General features: G+C 42.0%; 1 protein-coding gene across 2 annotated transcripts in view; it reads right to left on the bottom strand.

The window, feature by feature from the left end:
* Positions 1-6,370: 6,370 nt before the first annotated feature.
* Positions 6,371-22,190, bottom strand: part of USP39 (ubiquitin specific peptidase 39) — a 32,896-nt gene continuing 17,076 nt past the window's right edge. Inside the window, exons 7-13 of one of the 2 annotated variants that reach the window (XM_029937725.1) lie at positions 22,019-22,096; positions 20,706-20,773; positions 19,793-19,981; positions 15,798-15,940; positions 9,987-10,122; positions 7,682-7,768; positions 6,371-6,882 (exon numbers count right to left, since the gene is read on the bottom strand). In XM_029937725.1, coding sequence (XP_029793585.1) covers positions 6,835-6,882; positions 7,682-7,768; positions 9,987-10,122; positions 15,798-15,940; positions 19,793-19,981; positions 20,706-20,773; positions 22,019-22,096 — 749 coding nt within the window. In that variant the 3' untranslated portion in view covers positions 6,371-6,834. The remainder of the gene's footprint in view (positions 6,883-7,681; positions 7,769-9,986; positions 10,123-15,797; positions 15,941-19,792; positions 19,982-20,705; positions 20,774-22,018; positions 22,097-22,190) is intronic. The other variant, XM_029937727.1, reaches the window with a different exon arrangement.

Raw genomic sequence — 22,190 nt, 5'->3', positions numbered from 1 at the left:
CCAAATTAGCTGTAGACAAATGGCGGGCCCACAAGAGCCCAAGACTGAGGACAAAGCCCTGACAGATTTTGAGGACCTTGAGAAGAGCAGGTACATGGAGAGGGAGACCTAGAGGGCCAGCGAGAGCACAGTCACCAAAACCTCTCCTCATGATGGGGCACCTTGTAAATCATTCCCAGGGCAAAGGGAAGGAGGATCCAGTGGTTAGTAACCAAGACGGGCTGACTATTAAACAAGGAACTGAGTCACTTTAAAATGGAAATATTATATTTTGAGGGCTTAGGAGCCAAAATGACTTCAGTTATAAAGAAATAAAGACAGTACTTTTATGTCCCCCTGATTAATGACTAAGATTTAAAATCTACAGCACAATCATTATAACATTTTACTATAGGTTATTCCAAACTTTTCTCTGCACATACACAAAAATAGATGTAATAGATTTACAAAAATGGAAACATCCTATACATGCTGCTTTGTAAATTGAACAACCGCTTTGTTCATTTAAAAATCATCTTTCCAAGGACACCTGTCTCAGTCAGTGGAGAGTATGATTCTTGATCTCACGGTTGAGTTTAAACATCACTGGGTGTAGAAATTGCTTAAAAATAAAATCTTGAGGGGTAACTGGGTGGCTCAGTTGGTTAAGTGTCTGACTTCAGCTCAGGCCATGATCTCGTGGTTCAGGAGTTCGAGCCCCACGTCAGGCTCTGAGCCATCAGCACAAAGTCTGTGTCTTCAGATTCTGTGTCTCCCTCTCTGCCCTTCCTGCTCACACTGTCTGTCTGTCTGTCTGTCTCTCTCTCTCTCAAAAATAAAAACTATAAATTTTTTAAGAATAAAATAAAATCTTGAGGGGCTCCTGAGTGGCTCAGTCAGTTAAGTATCCAACTCCGGCTCAGGTCATGATGTCACAGTTCATCAGTTCAAGTCCTGCATCAGGCTCTGTGCTGACAGCTCAGATTCTGGAGCCTGCTTCAGATTCTATGTCCCCCTCTATCTCTGATCCTCCCTCACTTGCACTCTCTCTCTCAAAAAAATTTTTTTAACATTAAAAAAATTTTAATACAATATTTAAAAAATAAAATAAAATAAAAGTAATTTTTCCAGGTCAATAAATACAATCATCTGTTGTCACTGGTAACCGCCACATGATATTTTTCTTCTGGATACAAACTTCCTTTTTTAAACAACTATTATCAACAATGTGGTGGAAAATAAAAATCCTGGCACTTACATCTTTATTTACTAGTCTATTTTCTTGAAGTCAATTCTAAGACATGAAGTTCTGAGGACAAAAACTATGCACATCTTTATTTTTAATACAGGCTGCGTTACCAAACTACCCCTCTGCGCCTGCCGTACCAATTTCTATCCCAATAGCAAACACGTGCCCTTTTCCACTCCCAACAACAGTAATAGTAGCAATCTTTCAAATCTTTGCTAATCTAAAATATAAAAATGACCTCCCTGGTTGTTCTACTTTGCATTTCTTCAGTGACTAAGTAAACATTTTTTACATGTTCACTGGCCATTTATATTTTACCTTTTGTGAAATGCCTATTTGGGGTTTTTTCCCAATTTTCCATGGGAATATTCTTTTTATTGTCTTACCAGTAAAAAGACATTAGGGATATTCATTTCTTTACTTCATGTTGGAAAATTTACCCTCATGGTAGCTCTTTCTGCCCACAGGTCCTGTCCCTGTGCCTTAATAAATTTAAACTTTTGGCACCCCCTGCCCCCAAATTTACCCTGTCACATGTCTTTTATATTTAGATTGTGTTTTCCATATATCTTATCTTTTCCTTTGTGATTTCTGGCTAAGAAAACATGAATTCCACTTATTTCTCATGTGTGGTTCCGACCAGCCAGAGCCCGAAGTCTCCCAAAGCGGAACCAAATGCAGAGATCACAGCCATAGAAACATGTGACCCCGGTTTAGACAGCAGTGGTGGAAGCAAGCCACGTGTTACCCACAAAAGTCCTGAAGCTTCTGCACACAGAACATGACAGTCAGCTCGGACAGGGTCCCCACCCTTTCAGGGAATAGTGTCTACTTCTTGGGTGGGTTTAAAGAGATACAATTATTTGTGTGAAAGGATACAGAGAACACAGACTTAGCACTATATAATTTGCTCAGATGAACATTAAAAACTAACTCTTAAGTGCTAAGCATTTCCCTAGAGCTGGGCACAAAAGAAACAGTTCCTGTCTGCCCTTTTGGAACTTTGAGTCTAGTTGGGAAGAGACATTAATCACAGGAGGAAAAAATTAATAGCTCAGGTGTGATATGTGCTATCAATCCGAGATATACATGGTACTGAGGAAGTATGAGGTCAGAGAGGAGAAGGAAGAGCAAGTAAAATGGGAAGAGCATCCCCAGCAGAGGAAGCAGATGGCATAAAGGCCTGCATCTTGTGGCACATCTGAGCGATGGAATGAATGACAGTGAACCTGGGATCAAGGATAGAAGAAATTTCCTAGGTGAGGCTGAGAGGCTAAGGGCTTCCATCTTTTTTTTTTTTTTAAACATTTATTATTTTGAGAGAGAGAGAGAGAGAGAGCAAGAGTGAGAGCATGAGCAGGGGAGGGACAGAGAGAGGGAGACACAGAATTCGAAGCAGGCTCAGGCTCTGACAGAGCACAGCATGGAGCCTGACGTGGGGCTTGAACCCATGAGTGAGATCGTGACCTGAGCCGAAGAAGGACGCTCAAACGACTGAGCCACCTGGCGCCCCATAAGGACTTCCATCTTTATCCTAAGAGCCAACAAAACGTCTTCAGTGGGAGATTAGGGTATGGGGGAGAAATACTTGGTTAGGTGTGTGCTTTAAAGAACTGGTCTGGCCAAAGTGTGAATGAATTGGGGGAAGGGGACAAGGGAATGGGGTGAGGCCTGTTAGGAGACCACTGTAAACAGAAACTAGCATGAGTGTAGACTAGAATGAGGGTAGCAGAGGGCCTGTGCAAGAGTCACATGGATCAGACGAGGACTCGAAGTGAAGCTATTGTCGCAGATACAGCATCTTTGTTGACACAGCAGTGCCCCTGGCCCTTGGCCTACCGCCTTAGCTCCTTCTCTCCGTACCAATTTATTAAGATCACCAGAAATAGTTTGCTTTTGCCTGGCAAGGCCAACAGTACACCTTCACAGTGCTGCCTCCAGACAATGCCCATGCTCCTGCTCTACCTTAATACCATTCCCAGACATTGTGATCGCCTTGACATTCCGCAAAACATCACACTAGTGTACTATACTACCGACATTATGATGATGCTCTTTGAAAAGCAAAAAGTGACAAGTATTTTTTTAAGTTTCTTTCTTTATTTTGAGAGAGACAGAGACAGTGCAAGTGGGGGAGGGACCAAGAGAGAGGAAGAGAGAATCCCAAGCAGACTCCACACTGCCAGCTGCAGAGCCTGATGTGGGGCTCAAGCCCACGAGACATGAAATCATGGCCTGACTGAAACCAAGAGTCAGACACTTAACCAATTGAGCCACTCAGATGTCCCAAGTACTTTAGGTATCTTGGGAAGACATAAGCAAACAAGAGAGTGCGATTTAGCCCCAGAACAGTTCAGGGGCCTGCCACAAGTTTCTGGGGGGTCTGCAGTATGGTCTAGAGTATAACAAAGTACCCCCTCCTTTGTGGAAGACAGGCTGCTGTACTTCATAGCACTTGCCACCACCTCCTACTTACTACCTGCCCTGCCTGCTTGGTCAGGTCCAAAGAAAAAGGACCAATGTTTGGTAGGTTTGGGGGTTTTTTGTTTTGTTTTGTTTTTACTTCTGGAGACAACATATACCACATCTGAGTGCCAACAGAGGCTTACACATGGGCTCAACAACACAGACTTCCTTTTCCCCTGACCTGAGTAGTATATCTGCTGAATATCTAATTTGCCAACTGCAGGAATGAACAGGGAGTCTTCAGTATGGCACTATTCCTCATGGACATCAGCCAGCTCCCTGGTGCAGGCTGATTACACCTTCTGTTATGGAGGGAGAGATCTGTCCTCAGGGGAATAGAAACACCTTCTAGATATGGATTTGCCATCCCTGCCCATGTTTGCGGCAGCAACACCATCCCATGGGTTCTCAAAATGCCTATCATCCATCTTGGCATTTCATGCAGCAACTGATGAAGGAACTCTTTTCACAGCAAAGGAAGTGCAGCAATGGGCTCGTGTCCATAGATCTAACTGGTCTTAACACATACACCATCATATGGAAGGAGCCAGCCTCGCTGAAAGGTAGAATGGCTTACTGAAAACCCAGCTCCAATACCAGCCAGTGCTTATATTACAGGATGCAGTATATGCTTTGACTCAAAGAACATTATATGGTACCCCCATCACCAACATACATGGGTCTAAAAAGTGAGTGGATGTTGGTAGGACTCATCTATTAAACCTAATAAACTTGTAGGGTTTTTGCTTCTGTCCCAGCAACTTTAAGCTTTGCTGGTTTAGAGATCTTCATTCCCAAGGGAGAAATGCTTCCACCAGAGAAAACAACAATAGTTCCACTCAGTTAGAAGACCAGACTATCACATGGACATTTGGGGCTCCTTATGCTACTAACCCAATGGGAGGATAGGGGGTGGGAAGGGGGAGGAGTGTAATCTACTCTCCTGACCACCAAGATAAAATTGGCTTGCTCTTACAAAATGCAGGCAAAATGGACTACGTCCAGTAGTAAAGGTTAATGGAAATGACAGCAACCCAAAGTGGGTGGGGGGCAGATGATTAAAGAGTCAGGTTCTTAGGGACTTAAGATCTAGGTCACACTACCAGGAACAGAACTCCAACCAGCTCAGGCTCGGGCTGAGGGCAGACCAGACTCAGAAGGGGGAGTGGAAGAAGTATGGATATCAATTCCAGCCTTTGCCCTGTTACAGAATACGAACTGTAACTTTTTTACTTGCTTGTTAAATATATACATAATAATTTTTAGATCGAAACCATTTTTTCTTCTCTCCTTTCCACTTTCATTTTACAAACCACTTGTTAAAAAATTAACGTCACAACTTAGTCTTTAAGTAACAGAATATTCAATGGGACTATGACTGGATTGGAAGAGTAACCAATACAGCCATCAGTGGATACAGCACTCTTAGGACATCTCCCTTTGGGAAAGGTTGAAAACTTGTTCACTTGTAAGAAGGGTAGCAGTTTTTTGTTAGGCAGAAATCCAGAGTTGTTCTCTTTGTGGTTGCTGTACAGGAGTTCACATGCACATAAAAGAGGGTAAATGGAAGCTGAGCCATCGAGGGGTGGACTGTGCCTGTTACCAATTTAGTGCCTCTCAACTCCACACATTCACCCTTTCGCCTGCCTGTGAAGGCAGATTCGAGCCCTTCAGACTTTTTCCTTGCCAGCTGCCATCGACACTTTGTCCAAAGAGGGTGCTGGACACACTACGAGAGCACAGGGCTCTGCAGCCACTTTCAGTGTGCTCGCTTGAAAGCAAGGCGCGTGGCCTTCCCCAGCAGCAGGCTCCCACAGCGCTGGCCGTCTCCGGTGCCAGGCTCCTGGCGGGTACACGGCGGCTTCGCCCGGCACTCCTCTCCTCCTCAGGCAGTTTGGAAGAGGCGTGGGGTCACGCCCCCCCCATAAATGCACTCGAGAGACCCCTTGGCAGGTTCCAGCAGTCAGACCTTCGGCAAGGTCTGGATCTCAGCCTCAGACACCACGTCAGCTCCAGGCTGTAGCTGTTCCTACACCTGCTACTCCTACATTCTTCAGAGTTCTCTCGCTACCAGCCAACCCTTCGTTACTCCAATCCTCGGGTATCGTTCAGAATTCCTGAAACTAAGCTTTCCCTGATCAAGTTACTGTGTGGTTTCTCTCTTCTAACTGGACCTGGACTAAGCTGGCACTAGCTTAGACAGTGGAAGAGCTGGTGAAAGTAGGGAGACTCAAGAGACACAAAATGAAATCAACAGGACTTGGTAACAGATTAGACAAGGGAAGTGGGGGCAGGGGGAGGAGGACTCCTGCATAACCTTCCCGCTTATACAACTGAATGAAGGTGAACGTTTCTCTAGGCTGTTCCTAACCAATGACTGAGCTTGAAGAAAGCCTTCTCTGAATCATCCTTCTGACCAGCACTCTGCTCTGAGCTACCCACTGGTCTGGCTGAGGCTTCCGCAGAACCGCACTGCAGTCAGATGCTCTCCCAACCTTCCTTCCTTCCCTCACCCTCACACGCCCCTTCACTGCAGGCTGGAACCACTCGCCCCCCAGACTTGTAGCTACGCAAAATAATTTATTGCTTTTAGTCTGATATTTTGTTCCCTAGAGATAAACGCATCCTACTCACAAGCTGATAAATAGCCTAAGGGAAGGATATAAAACAAGAGGCTGGTTGAAAAACAGGAAAATATTTAATTCACTCCAAAAAACACATCAGGAACCATGGGAAAAACACCTATGATGGAAGAAGGATGTTACTGCCTTCATGCTTTTATTCCTTGGATCCTGAGGCTCTGGTGCTTAGAAGACATTATCTTGTCCTCCAGATACTCTCAGATACTCAGAAACAAAGTACACACATCTGTAAAAAGAGTTCTGGCCTACTGAAGCTAGAGGGGAGCTAGACAGAAAGGAGAAAGGAGCATCAATCTATAATCAATTGATCAAAGAACAGCTGGGTGACAGTGTGGAGCCATCCCAGGTGGGCGGGGCCCTCTGACGCTCTGGTGTGAATCAGAACCCACAAAACAGGTTGGCCCAGAAAACGTGCCAGTCAGCCTCCGTCCAGCTATAGCTTTGATATTACTACATCTTTAGCCAAAGCCCCAGGGAGCAAAGCCCTAAACTCCTCTTTCAAGCCCCCTGCTGGTTGGTTTCGTCATTATCTCGCCTCTTCCAAATCTGTAAGAGATGAATACAACAGGTATGTAGGAGCTGGCATTCAATCCACACATATTTATCAAGTACCTACTCTACCCTAAGCAATGACACTCTGTCCCTCCACATCCATATTTGTATGTCCCCTGGAACTAACTCATAATAATCTTCCAGAAGATTCCTTTCTGCCTCTCTCCTTACCTTCTATCCCAAACTCACTTTCTAAAAACGAACTCATAATTAAGCCTGTAACCATAGACAAAATCACTAAAGAAAGAATTCTCTCTAGAATGAGAAGTGTCTTCTTTTTTACAAGGCTATCACTTTTTCTCAGTCTCAGTCTTCCTTCTTTGCCAGGTACCAGGACAGTTACCAGGAGAAGCAGAGATACTCTGTTCCACGAGCTCTCAACCCAATAGAGCAAACAGTTAAAAGAAGGTTGGTGCTCTAGTAAAGACATGCAGAAAGCATGTGGTAGGGTCACGAAGAGTGCTAACATGGCTTAGGATGCTGGGAAAAGCTTAAGAGCTGACTCCTAGTTGGTGTCCTGGTAACTCTAAGCTCTTCCTCCTTGAAACCAGACCACACACCTCTGTAAAACTAACCTAGCCACACATATAACCTCTTTGCTCATTCATAAATCTAAGACTCTCCGCCCTCCTCCTGGGCTCTCAGGGCCATCTGATCTTGGCCCTACCTCACTCCTCAGTGCATCCCAACAGGTACCCAGTCTAATCCCACTTCTTGCCTCCACCCACATCATTCCTCTCACTGGCTCCACATGCCATCTGTTGAATGCTCACCATGTTTGTGGCCAACCCACCTGAATGTAAGCCTCTGACAGCGTGATCATCTGGGGAAGGATGTCAGTCACCTGGAGGTCTTGTAATTCATACCATTTGCCTGTCCCCTGCAAACAAAAAGTATGAAGAGACGGGTTAGTCTGTTCCCTAAAAGCAAAAGGTGTAGAAGGAAAAGACTGCAGCAAAAAGTGAGAAAAATCAGAAGAACAGCCACTAGACCATCATTCAGCAAGAGTCATAATTAAGAGGGCACATGACTTCTGCTGGCATCATTCAATTTAAAGAGTTTTCAGGGTGCGAATCTCAGCAAACTCAATCCCTGCCTAGGATTCCCTCAAGTACAGTGGAGTCTCCCAACACTTTTCAGAATTTAGATGGACAATAAAGAGAAAAAAGAGGAAGCGCTCTACTCATCACCTAATATGACTTCTTGCGCCCATAAATGTCAGACTAGACACAGCAGGGGCAGTGTTAGCTACTGGGAAAACTTACAAGTAGACATCCCCACCCCCCATGCCAGAGAACACAGCAACAGCCAAGAAAAGAGTCCTCCACGGACACTGGTCACAATTCCAACCTATTTCCTTTGGACTATAAAACCAGCGCTGCAAATACAGCAAAATCTACCTTATTTCATGCTCCCATAAACAAGGGGAAAAAGAGGTTTCTGGATTATGGCAGAGGCACTTCTGGAAGCTCACCTGCCTCATCCATCCAAATGTCAGAGAAATGCTACACACAGATACTACAGACTATAGATATTCCAGAGAGTAAATAGCTCAGAATATAGAAAACCTAACAAAAGCTAAAGATCACATAATCAAGTTTCCATTCCTATTTCAGGGAATGGTTAAGAACACGGTGAAACTAATTATCTGGGTTCAGAGCCCAAATCTATCAACTTCAGATAAATTACTCAGGTTTCCTTGTTTGTAATATTAAAAAAAAAAAAAAAAAAAAAAAAGAAATAGGGTGGGGTGCCTGGTGCCTGGGTGGCTCAATTGGTAGGACGTCTAACTCTTGGTTTCAGCTCAGGTCATGACCTCACAGTTCATGAGTTCTAGCCCCTGGGTCAGGATCCAAGCTGCTAATGCAGAGCCTGCTTGGGATTCTCCCTTTCCCTCTCACTGGCCATCCCCATCTTGCACATGTGCCTGCTCGAGGGTGCGTGCGTGCTCTCTCTCAAAATAAACAAACACAGGGCGCCTGGGTGGCTTGGTCGGTTAAGCTGCCAACTTCAGCTCAGGTCATGATCTCAGTTCGTGGGTTTGAGCCCCGCATCGGGCTCTGTGCTGACAGCTTAGAGCCTGGAGCCTGCTTTGGATTCTGTGTCTCCCTCTCTCTCTGCCCCTATCCTACTCACGCTCTCTCTTAAAAAAAATGAATAAACGTTAAGAAAAATCTTTTTTAAATAAACACTAAAAAAAAGAGAAAAGAATGGTACCATATAACACCATTATAGGTGTGTTTTAAAAGTACAAATGAGATGAACATACTTTAATGCTTGACATACTTTCTAGCGCACAGTAAAATGCTTGACAAACAGAGCTAGTTATTATTAAATCCATAGTCCCAGACGACTCATCAAATTAAAACAGTCTGTGCTAATAACCTGTGTGATACCAAAAATAATCTTAAGTACACGTTTCATTCATTTTCAGTTTGAGACAAATTCAAACAAGTTTTTTTTAGCTGAAGGGGAGCCTTTAGACCAGTGCTTCATAAACTTTAATTACACACCAGAGGGTCTTGTTAAAATGAGTATTCTGATTCAATAGGTTTGGGTGGAGCCTAAGATTCCACATTTCTAGGGAGGTCTCCTATGATGTCAATGCTGCCAGATCGAGGATTCATTCTACTTAGGGTGGTAAGAATCTCGTCTAGGGCAGTGATGTTCAACCCTGGCTTCACAATGGAATCTCCTGTATAACTTTAAACATCATGATGCCTGACTCCCACCTCCCAATGATCTAATGCAGTCTCTTAATTCTGACTGACATTTTGAGCCAGATAATTATTTGTTACAGGGGCTCCCTGTGCACTGTAGGACATTTAGCAGCATCCCTCACCTCTATTCTAGATGAAAACCAACAGGCACAAATTCCATTGCTCTAATGTAACTGGCCTGGATTGGCCCAGGCACCAGGATTTTAAAATCTCCCTATGTGAGTCCAAAATGCAGCCACAACTGAGAACCACTGCCTGAAACTAACCACTGACAGCGCTATTACTCACAGAACTCCAAAGTCAAGGCCAAGACAGGACAGACTGCAAAGAGTTGCCCACTGAACTGTCAAAGGAACCACCACCATTTTTATGACTCACATGATGAAGCACATGGATCCGGTAGGAGCCCTCAGAGGGCTTGCCGTCATGTACGATGTTGGCGATGAGGTCATAAGTAGTATTTTTGTGTACTGCTTGTACTTCTTCAGACAAGTATTCTCTCAGATCCACATTTCTGGTGACAATGAAAATAAAGCCAAATGATCAGACAAAGGCTACAGAGGCTAGTTGTCCCACACCAGTGGGCCACAGAGCTACTGGACCCTATATAGGACCTGGAACGAGGTAGGCTTGCAGAGCCATGGAAGCCCAGGTTGGGGAAATTCACATACTTGGCCACAAAAATGAGTCAAACTAGAAAGACTGGCTCTACAGCGAAAGTACATTTTAGAAGCACACCTAACCACTAAAAATGCATAGCCTAGAGTCCTTCAGATTAGAACTGGAATGAGGGCTCTACCCTTCAGAGCCATGTACAAAGCAGCTTACACAACCTAAGCTCTTGCGTGATATGAGCATGAGCGTCACCATCTCCTCTGAGGCGGCAAGATGAAGGGAGATGACAAGTCTAACACTTTACCCTCTGCCCCCTCCAGGAATCCCACAGCCACAGTGTTTGGGGAGGCCTGGTCCCTAGCCTCTGGCTGTGGAGGGCCTGACATTATGATTCTGTGAGTCACCACTGTACATGACCATTTTAACTATTTCAATATGGCAAACCAGGCAGACCAGTAGCTGCAGCAAAAAAGAGGAATGTACTCAAGGAGTTCAGACAGGAAAATGCGGTTAGAACGAAGCCCTGGGTACGCAGCAAGATCCAAGAATGCCACTTCCCCTCTTTTCTGCTTCTGACATCAGCTTTGTTCTTCCCCTCCTCTGACAGCCCAGCTTTCTCTTCTTTATGTGGCCCACCTTGGCTACTCCATGGCTTCCTAATTTCCAGTTCCAGTTGCCAAAAGAAACTACTGACTAGGTTTTTTCAACCAGGACTTAGAAATACCAGTTTTACTTTGAATATCTCAACTCTCACTTTCAAATATAGAAAAGCATTCTTGAATCTGAAATAAAATCTCCCTTAGTGTTTTATTTGTTAGATTCTATCCATTGACTGAAGCATAAACATATCAGTTATCACAGAGTAAAGTGCTATGATAAACATTAACTATGAAGATGCAACAAAGACAGTTGTGAAGAATGTCCAAACAGTTAAACAGGGAAACAGAGTGACAGTGGACCTGAGTAAGAGAAACTATCAGGGCTCTAATCTCTGTAAAACGGATATGGTGCTGTCCAAGGTACCAACACTAAAAACATGATTTACAATAGCATAATCTCTAAAGGATTCACAAGAAATGATAACAGTGGTCACATCTGTGGTCACTTCCAGATGTATATCTCCCCTTGAATTTTAGAGTGTGAATATATTACCTGTCCAAAAATATAAAAACTTTTCTATGTAAACCATGTAGTAATAAACAAACATGCAACTTGGCTCTAATGGTATTACATAGCTGTCTGCACACTACAGATGGTTATTTATTTCTACAGATAGAATACCATACAGATGGCAACATTTACTGTTAAGAGAGAATTTAAATTTCTTTTTTACTATTTGTTTATTTTTGAGAGAGAAAGGGAGAGAGACAGAGCACAGGTGGGGGAGGGGCAGAAAGAGAGGGAAACACAGAATCTACAGCAGGCTCCAGGCTCTGAGCTGTCAGCACAGAGCTCAACACAGGGCTTGAACTCATGAATGGTGAGATCATGACCTGAGCTGAAGCCGGACACTTAACAGACTGAGTCACCCAAGTGCCCCTATTGTTAAAGATTATTCAGATATGAGTCCCAAGAAATCCATGTGAACCCCAGATAGCCAGACGCCTACTGGCTGCTAAGAGCTGTCTTCCGTGCTAGCTTCTCCTCAGCATTAACAACAGCTGTCCACACTTCTTTATCTGAATGAGTCCTAGAGAAATCCTCAGGAGTATTAATACTCAAACTTTCATGACTGAACCAACAGTTGAGGTGGCAAAAATGAGTGAATACATGTTAAATCATTTCCTTCTAGAAAATAGCCAGAGGAGGATACCACACTCATCTCCCAATCAAAACAGTCCAATTTAGAGAACACCTCATTAGCTGGAAATGCAACTTTAAACCTGTGCTCCCCAAACTCCTATCTCCAAATGAGCAGAAGGCATCTAATTCACTGTAAGTCTGATCGATCTCTGATAAGAAGATGTGTCACGAATAAAATACAGGAGAAAAAATAGGTATGGAAACAGTCCTCTTCTCAATGCCTATCAAACTTAACACATGTATTCTTCACAGAGTTAGAATGAACAATCTTAAAATTTGTATAGAACCAGAAAAGACCTCGAATAGTCAAAGTAGTCCTGAAAAAGAAAACCAAAGCTGGAGGCATCACAATTCCAGCCTTCAAGCTGTGTTACAAAGCTGTAATCATCAAGAAAGCATGGTACTGGTGCAAAAACAGACATTCAGATCAATGGAACAGAACAGAGAACCCAGAAATGGATCCACAAATGTATGGCCAACTCATCTTTGACAAAGCAGGAAAGAATATCCAATGGAATAAAGACAGTCTGTTCAGCAAATGGTGCTGGGAAAACTGGACAGCAACATGCAGAAAATGAATATGGACCACTTTCTTACACCATACACAAAAATGGATGAAGGAGCTAAATGCAAGACAGAAGCCATCAAAATCCTAGAGGAGAAAACAACAATTTCTTTGACCTCTGCCGCAGCAACTTCCTACTTGACATGTCTCCAAAGACAAAGGAAACAAAAGCAAAAATGAACTACTGGGACCTCATCAAGACAAAAAGCTGCATAGCAAAGGAAACGATCAGCAAAATGAAAAGGCAACTGACAGAATGGGAGAAGATATTTGATATATCAGATAAAGGATTAGTATCCAAAATCTATAAAGAACTTATCAAACTTAACACCCCCAAAATAAATAATCTAGTGAAGAAATGGGCAAAAGACATGAATAGACACTTTTCCAAAGAAGATGTCTTATCCAGACAGCTAACAGACACATGAAAAAATGCTCAGCATCACTCATCGTCAGGTAAATACAAATCAAAACCACTATGAGATACCACCTCACACCTGTCAGAAGAGGTAACATTAACAACTCAGGCAACAGCAGATGTTGGCGAGGATGTGGAGAAAAAGGAACCATTTCTTACTGCTGGTGGGAATGCAAACTGGTACAGTCACTCTGGAAAACATGGAGGTTCCTCAAAAAATTAAAAATAGAACTACCCTGTGACCCAGCAATTGTTCTACTAGGTATTTATCCAAAGGATATAGGAGTGCTGTTTCGAAGGGACACAAGCACTCCAACGTTTACAGCAGCCCTATCAACAATAGTCAAAAGTATGGAAAGAGCCTATTGTCCATTGACTGATGAATGGATACGTGTGTATGTATACATACACCATGGAATATTATTTGGTGATCAAAAGAATGAAATCTTGCCATTTGCAACAACATGAATGGAACTGGAGGGTATTATGCTAAGCCAAACAAGTCAGACAGAGAAAGACAAATATCACATGACTTCATTCATGTGTGGAATTTAAGATACAGAACAGATGAACATAATGGAAGGGAAGCAAAAAATAACACAGAAACAGGGAGGGAGACAAACCATAAGAGACTCTTAAACACAGAGAACAAACAGGGTTGCTGGAGGTGTTGTGGGTGGGGGGATGAGCTAAACGAGCTAGGGCCATTAAGGAAGACCCTTGTCGGGATAAGCACTGGGTGTCATATGTAAGTGATGAATCACTAAATTCTATTCCTGAAATCATTATTACACTATATGTTAACAACTTGGAAAAAAATTTTTTTAAATAATTAAAAAACAACAAATAAAGGGTCCTTTTCAAGAAGTGGAGACTCTGGCTAATATGGAACCGTATTACTCTACAAGTAATTACAGTGCATGAAGTAATTAAAGGGCAGGTTTCCAGAATTAGTCTCTAAAAGGCTACCTAGTTAAAGAAGATATCTTTTTCTTAATTTCTCCAAAGTAAACTTTCCAAAGGACAAACTACTGAAGTCAGATACCAAAAACCTAAATACCAACTGGTAGCCACATAACCATACCCCAGGTGCAATATAAAAGAAACCAATGGGGTAAGGACATCTCTGTAGTGACTGAGGAGGAGCCATTATCATACATGGTCCTCCTTCCCCGGGATCTGCCCTGGAGTCAAGGGCACTCCCTCCCCACAGGAACACACTGGTGACTGTCAGTTCACAAGAGCCCAGTTCTGAAAGAAATCCCCAATACATGGGCTTTCAAAGGAAGGCTCTCTGTGGTCCCACTTAAGGTAGCAGAGAGCTGGCTTTCATGGCCCCCAATTTCACTCTATTTGTCACACAGACAAGATGCTAGTGAAAAACAAGAAGAGAGTATGGGAAAAGCAAGTAAGAGATTGCCTCCTCACCCCCTCAACTGTTCTCACATTCTTGGTAATCATGAAACCAGGAGAAAACAAAATGCTATACCTGGAAGGACCCCAAGCCTCTCATTTTATCCATGTGAGAATAAATCCAGAAAATAAGCAAATGACCTGTCCAAAGTCACACAGCTAGGACAGCACAGAACTCAAGCCTTTTTAATTTCAGATACTGCCCTTCTAAACACTACAAAGAGTTAAGAACTAGAACCATTTTCTTTTCTTTTTTTTTTTTTAGTTTTTACTTTACTTTTTAAAGTAATCTCTACACCCACCATGGGACTCAAACTCGAAACCCCAAGATCAAGAGTTGCACACTCCACCAACTGAGCCAGCCAGGCCTTCCCTGGAACCATTCTCAAAAGAGAAAACTGACAGTCATGGTATGGTTTGGGCAACTGAGAAACGGAGAGGGATGAAGGAAGAAAGAAAAAAAAGAAGGGATAAGCATTTATACATTACAGCTCCCAAATTTCTTTGTGAAGGTTTAAAAACAACAACAACAACAACCCTAATGAGACAAACATCAAGTTGATATTATCACATATCCACCCAAATCCTTCTCAAAAAGAAAGTGCCTTAGGGCTCCACTCTTCCTTTACCTAACTGCCAGCACATAGAGATCCACACTTCCTCCTGCTAGCCCTACCACCAGGTCTCTCCAGGTTCTCAGGGATAACTTCTTCAGAGTATGAAAACCATGTCTCTTGAGAAATGAAGACCAACTGTCTATCTCCAAAAGGATCTTGCAGATTTCTGAGTTAGAAAGTAGCAAACTAAAAGCACTTGGTACAACTCCTCCCAGTTTGCATTAAAATACTCATAAACGTTCAAAAAGAGACGACTACGTGGTAAAATAAAGTAAGACCATACATCAAAATTTGTCTTTCTCACCAATAAGGAGAAAATAAACACAATCCAGATTTTACCTCCTGGAGAAAAAAATAAGATAGAAGGACCCCAAGATGGCAAGACAAATCTGGAACCATTCCCTCTGCCCATGCCTAAGCACAGTATGCAAGAAGATGCAATGAGCAGCAAACAAATGGACAGACTCGGGGTCATCTTCGAAGCCAGGCAGAATCCCAACTGTCCCGCCCTGCTTTCATCCAGTTTTCCCCACAAGCAACAGGCAAGAAGAAGAAAGGAGGACTGCCTCTAGGGACACATCTATCCCTGAGGTCCCTGAAATATTTGTATCCTTCCAACAAGAACCCTTAATTTACCTAGTGTATGTAGGCTCTGTTCCCAGCAATCTCTAAGACAGTTCAAAATTAATAATGGTATAAAAATATGAAAACTTCAGGCTCACTCCCTCTAAGAGTAAGAGAAGCAGGGTAATACTCACGTAATAGGGAAGTTGACAATAGTTGGATTCTTCTCCACAAAGAAATTGTTCTTAGTGAATCTCTTAATACAAAAGATTAGATATGGAGGCAGCTTGGTGAGCTGGAAGCGCTTTAGAAAGTTTTCCTTGTAGGTCTTATACTCCTAGAGAGAGACGGAGAGAGAGAGAGAGTGGAAAAGGAAATTATCAAATTAGTGTTGGAGGATCAGGATAGGGGCAGGAGTTTTGTTTGGGTTTGGATTTTTAAATATAATTCTGCCTTACACTTAAGAATTCTGAAGCCACCTGATCACAGAAGCCATGTAAAGTCTTAGGAACAATGACATGGCTAAGACTGCCTACAATACAAGTGTGGGCCATGTTTAAGCCAGCATACGAGCATAGTGCTGAATTCTACCCATAGCAACGTGGGTATTCGTTTCTACAAGGAAAACAAAAATGTCAAATGAAAAAGGGGATTTGTTAAAAAGCTGCAGAATTAAAACCATGAGAGCCTCACTTAATTCAAAATAAGGGAGAACTTGCTGATTATTCATTAGAGGCATACAGCCATGACACCAGTACTTGTGAAGCAATGAGCAGCCCCTTCATCAATGAGGATATTTCAGCAGATAGAACTGAAACTACAAGTCTTAGAAGAAAACATAGGGTAAATTTTCATGAGCTAGGATTTGACAATGGATTCTTACATATGAAAACAAATCACACACTTCAAATGAACACCCAAACAGTATTTCATCAAAACTTGAAACTTCTGTGCTTCAAATGATACTATTAAGTCGGTGAAAATGCAATCTATATAAGAGGAGAAAATATTTGTAAAATCAGAAATCTGATAAGGGCCAGTATCTAGATTATATAAAGCATTCTTACAACTCAATAACAAAAAGATTTTTTAACCCAATTTAAAAAATGTACAAAAGACTTGAATAGACATTTCTCCAAAGATGATATACAACTATCCAACGAGCACATGGAAAGATGCTAACAGCATTAGTCATCAGGGAAATACAAAGTGTTGTATTTCACAAGTGTCAAATATATTCACAAGTGTTGTAAATTCACAAGTGTTGGTGAGGATGTTCATACACTGCTGACAGGAATACAACACAGTGCAGCCGCTCTGGAGAATAGTCTGGCGGTTCCACAGATGGTTAAACATAAGAGTTACCATATAGCCCAGCAATTCCACTTCTTAATTACCACTCAAGAGAAATGAAAATATGTTCACAGAACAACCTATAGACTAATATTCATAGTAGCCAAAAGGTAGAAATAATCCCAAATATCCATCGACTGATGAATGAATAAACAAAATATGGTATATTCATACAATGGGATACAATTTGGCCACAAAAAGGAATGAAGTAGTAATATATGCTACAACATGGATGAACCTTTGAAAGCATTATGCTAAGTGGAAGAAGTAAATCACAGAAGACCACATGTTATAAGGATTCCATTACAGGGCATGTCCAGAAGGGGCAAATCCATAGTCATAAAGTAGATGAGTAGTTGCCCACGGTTGGAGGAGATGAGGAGGTTGTGATGGTACCAAAGGGTAATGAAAACACTAATGAGGAAAATTCTCTACAACTAATTGTGGTGGTGGTAGCACATGTCTGTGGATATAGTAAAACCCACTGGGTTATAAACTTTAATGGGTTAAATGTATAGTGCATGAATTATATTTCAATAAAGCTGCTATTTTTTTTAAAAAATCAAGTTCCCTTGTCACATAATACATAACCTGCGAGCACTGGAGAAATAAGCTTTCCATCTCTAGTTCATGCGCCATAGCTACACCTTTCAGGTAAATCTTTGATCACCAGTTTATAAGCACTACTGGAAAAAATGTCTTTTTTGTTGGTATCAAGTGACCTCTGTATGGTAGAAATAAAATACCATATTAAAAGCAAAAAAAAATTTTTAATCAGGTAAATGCTAACAGATTTCACTGCCCACATCTGAATCTACAATCAAGTTGACATCAAAAACCACTCTTTTCAGGAGGAAAGGAAACAGACCACAAGAGACTCCTCTTGATAGGGAACAAACTGAGTGGTGACAGAGGAGGGTGGGTGGGGGATGGGCTAGATGGGTGACAGGTATTAAGGAGGGCACTCATGATGAACACTGGGTGTTGTACTTGAGTGATGAATCGCTGACACCAATACAGCACAGTATGTTAACTAAAATTTAAAGTAAATAAATAGCATTCTTTTTCATCATCTCTCAGACTAGTAAAGGATTTAACACCAAAGTGATGTCATGACCTAACTTACAAAGGTTTCTCAGGAATTCCTGAGAAAACCTAGGGAAAGAATTTCACCATGGACATCAGTACCACATTCATATAGCAAGGAACAATTTACATGTTACATTGTAATAGGACTTTTAATCAATTTTACTGCTTTCAAAGTTTGTTTGTATACCTTATAAATTTGTTACAATTTCATACTTGCTTAAAAGCTCTAGGTGTAAGGATCTGATACCAACATTTACATGTATACTAAGGTAATATTACAGTGAGAATAAATTTAATCGCACCATATGTTAACTAACTTAGATGTAAAGAAAAAAAGAAAAAAATAAGCAGAAAAAAATTTGTAAATATGCATTAAATACAGTATCATAAAAAAATAAAGGTATAAATGATAAGTACATTGCAAAAAAAAAGAATAAATTTAAATCAATACTGAGGGTATTCATGGGAATCTTAATATTACTTAAATCTGAACAAACAATGAGAAGAGGAACCAAGTGGCATGGCTGAAAAAGTCAGATGAAAAATCTGAGTTAGATTCCTGGTTCTGTCACTTAAAACCATAAAATAAAGAAACTGGGCTGCACAAACCCTAAGGTCTCTCTTTCACCCTGCCAAAATGAGTCTCTAAAAAACAGCACTAGACATCTGACCAACGTGTGCATGTGCGCACACGTGTGTGTGTGTGTGTGTGTGTGTGTGTGTGTGACATGGGCACCTACCACTGTACGTGGATATCCAGGGCTTGTTTTGCTTATTAAACTTGCTAACAGTATCTGACAATGGACCTGGACACCAGACAGAAACGGTGATGGAGGTTAGTGGAGGTATGTCTTAGAGTCCTAGGGTGGCTGCCTAGCTCACAATTCAGCCTTTTCAAGGAAAGGCCTCTAGTCACAGGGTGCCTGAACAGAAAGAACACCTGATTCAAGTGGGCCTTGCAACCCCTAGGAAGCCTGAAGCAGAGTAGCAGAGACTGGGCCTTGGACCGATTGAAATAAGGTAACAGCAGCCTGTGCAAGGGACAATCAACAGACCGTCACTTCTGAGAACCCTCTCACCCTATTCTGTCCTATCCAAGGCCTGCTCAGTTCAAGTCTCCCTAAGACCCTACAGAGATGCCTTCCAATAAAGCTCCTCTTTTAGTTTAGTGAGTTTTTTGTTGCTATTTAATATCTGAAAACAAAAGAACCTTAGCTAATAAAGAGAAAGAGCAGAAAGGGCTTGGAATGAGACATCAAAACATTCAGTAAAGAACAGAAAGGATTAAATCTGTCTAGGATAAAGAAGGGAATTAAGCCAAGAAACAGTTAACTCAGTAGAAAAAAAAGACACTTTTAACTAGCAAAAAGTAATATGACAATAAGAACAAATTATTTCATTTATTTATATTTTAGCTCTATCTTTTTCCACTTTAAAACGGACACTTCATTTTTTAAAAGATTTTTAAAAGTTTCTACTATCGTAAATACCCCCTCCTTTCTCTGTCCTATCCAGAAGCAGATGGCTTAAAGGAACATATGAGAAGTACCAGCGAGGGCACCACCAATCCAGCTAAGAGTTGGGGGGATCAGCTAGAAACAGCATGGAGTCTGGGAGGCTCACTACACACAGTACACTTCATAATAAATGCATTCCACAAATGTGGCGACTTCCAAGTACAAAAAGAAACTGAAAAGGTCAAGAGAGAGAGAGCAGCATCAGCATGGCAGCTGTACAAATGGGCTACCTTCTCAGTGATGCCATTGAATTTGGCCAGGATGTTGAAGAGCGGCACCTGGGGAATAATGAGCTGCTCCTTCTCATCCTTGTAGAGGGGAGCGGTGGGCAGATCCAGCGTCAAGTACATGAAGGTGGACTCCACCATTGTCTCCTGGTACTCATCATTATGCAGCAGCTGCTCTTTTTCTTCTGCTGGCTGGAAATGAGGAAGAAAAAGAAAGAAAGGAGTGTGAGCAGTACGCAGACCACCACACACAGAGAAACAATGCTTTTGTTGTGTACTTCGTTTTGTATTGAAGTGAGTGAAGAAGGCACCCAAGAGACGAGCATTTCGTGGACAGCAGCGCCACCTGGTTAGAGTAATGCAAAACCTGAGGGCCTTCCATCCTTAGAGAGATGTCTTTTTCATTTTTTTATTTGAGAGAGAGAGAGAAAGCATGGGAGAAAGACAGAAGGAGAGAGAAAGAATCTTAAGCAGGCTCCACACTCAGCGCAGAGCCCGACACAGGGCTCAATTCCATGACCCTGGGACCATGACTGGAGCCAAAATCAAGAGTCAGATGTCAACTGACTAAGTCACCAAGACAGAAGTCACTAGAGAGATGTTATTTAAATACCAGACTATTTAAAACCCTTTTAGAAGATCTAGAAAGCTTATCTGAGCTTTCTGAAAAAATCATACCAGCACCACCCAGTGGCCAGACCACTTAAACCAGCAAGACTTTGTGCTAGCAGAACTCCCAAATTTAAGCACACTGATGTGACAAAAGCCTGAGGGGCTGTCACTTGGCAAGTGTTTTATAGAATCTCATCTTTGGGCAAGAGGCCTTGATAGACCTCGAAGCCTCTCTCTCTCTGTCAACCCTGAATCCTCTCAGGTAAGATAAATCAGGCCAAGAGTAGTTTCAACCCCCACTCACCAGATCAGGATGAGGCAGCTTTTTAGTGAAGATCCTCATGGACCCCTGGAAAACATCAGTCACAATGGCTGTACAAACAGAAATCAAAATGCAAATTCGGTCAAATTGGAAAGCATTTCCAGAATATAGTCCTAACTTCTAAATTTCTGAAATAAACCAGCATTGTCCAGCTAAGACTCAAAGCTCTCAGTAAGCACAGAAGTACCTTTGTAACATATACCACCATGGTACCTTTGTCATAATTTCTGTAAATAATTACTTTGTGTCTGCCTTCTCCATAAGATGCCCTCTGACCTTCCAGCATAGGGCCTGTCCCATAAGAGAAAAATTAAGTGCATCTTAATGAATGAATGAATGAATGAATGAATGAATGATTTATAAAGCCTAGAAACTTACAAATCACACACACACACACACACACACACACACACAAATCACAAACAGGACAAGATACATCCAAAGACTTTCCCACAACCTTATGCTGTGTGCAAAGGAAGATAAAGTTCACCCTGCACTGGACATAAAACAAAAGTGCAGACTAAGGGACAGAGCAGAGCAGAACAGAACCAAAGCAATGATACAGAAAGCACAACAGGGTTCTAGAATCCTAATGGGACACAAGTTATAGAACTCAGAGGATGTGCACAGGTTGAAGACATCTGGTAGAGGTGGCAGGACATCTAGTAGAAAGAGCATCAGCCCACAATTCCACATTAATAAATATTAACACCACAGAACAGAGAAAAAGCACAAGAAAAAAACTGCATTAGGTCTCCAATATTATTTATCTAGCTCAGCACTCTCTAAGCTAACAAATATTTCTGGCATTCATGAAAACGGTCTACTGCTATGCCAACATTAAGAGACTATGGGACTTAAAGTCTGAGAATTAATATGAAGCCAAGCCTCATTTCTCCAAGTATAGGCCCAGAGGGAAAAACTAGCTTTTACTCTGCTTTACCAACGAACTTAGAATCCATGCAAACCACGCAGTGAGCCCTCCTCACATTAACTCTTGCACTGCCAGGAGACTAGCAGTCAACATCTGCCCAGTACCAGTCTGGAACTAGGTCAGGATTTCTAGAGCACAATTATATCTATTTCCATGTATTAAAAATGCCTTTGGATATAACTGTATCCTAATTTTTAAAAATGGAGAGGAACCTATTCAGCAATAAAATTTAGTCCATGTATACACGGACACTACCCTAACACAAAAAATACGAAGTTCAGAAAAGGATGGGAAGTTGCAAAGTGCCTACAAGAGGAAGCAAACAAGGAAGAGCTTCCTTTCACAAAATAACGTGACTTACTCTTCTTTTTCTTCTTTGTGCCCCCCAGAGCCGAGTGCAGAGCATTCAGAAACCAGGACATGAAGTCAACTCCATCCCCTGGAAAAGAAGGAAGGGTGGGGCACGTCAAAGCTGGAAATCAGTACAATCCGAATCATGCACTGGCTGGCATGGTGCCACATTCCTGGTTTTC

This window comes from Suricata suricatta, chromosome 4 (assembly GCF_006229205.1).
Source record: "Suricata suricatta isolate VVHF042 chromosome 4, meerkat_22Aug2017_6uvM2_HiC, whole genome shotgun sequence".
NCBI classification, from domain to species: Eukaryota; Metazoa; Chordata; class Mammalia; order Carnivora; family Herpestidae; genus Suricata; species Suricata suricatta.
This window is presented reverse-complemented; position numbering and strand designations above follow the sequence as displayed.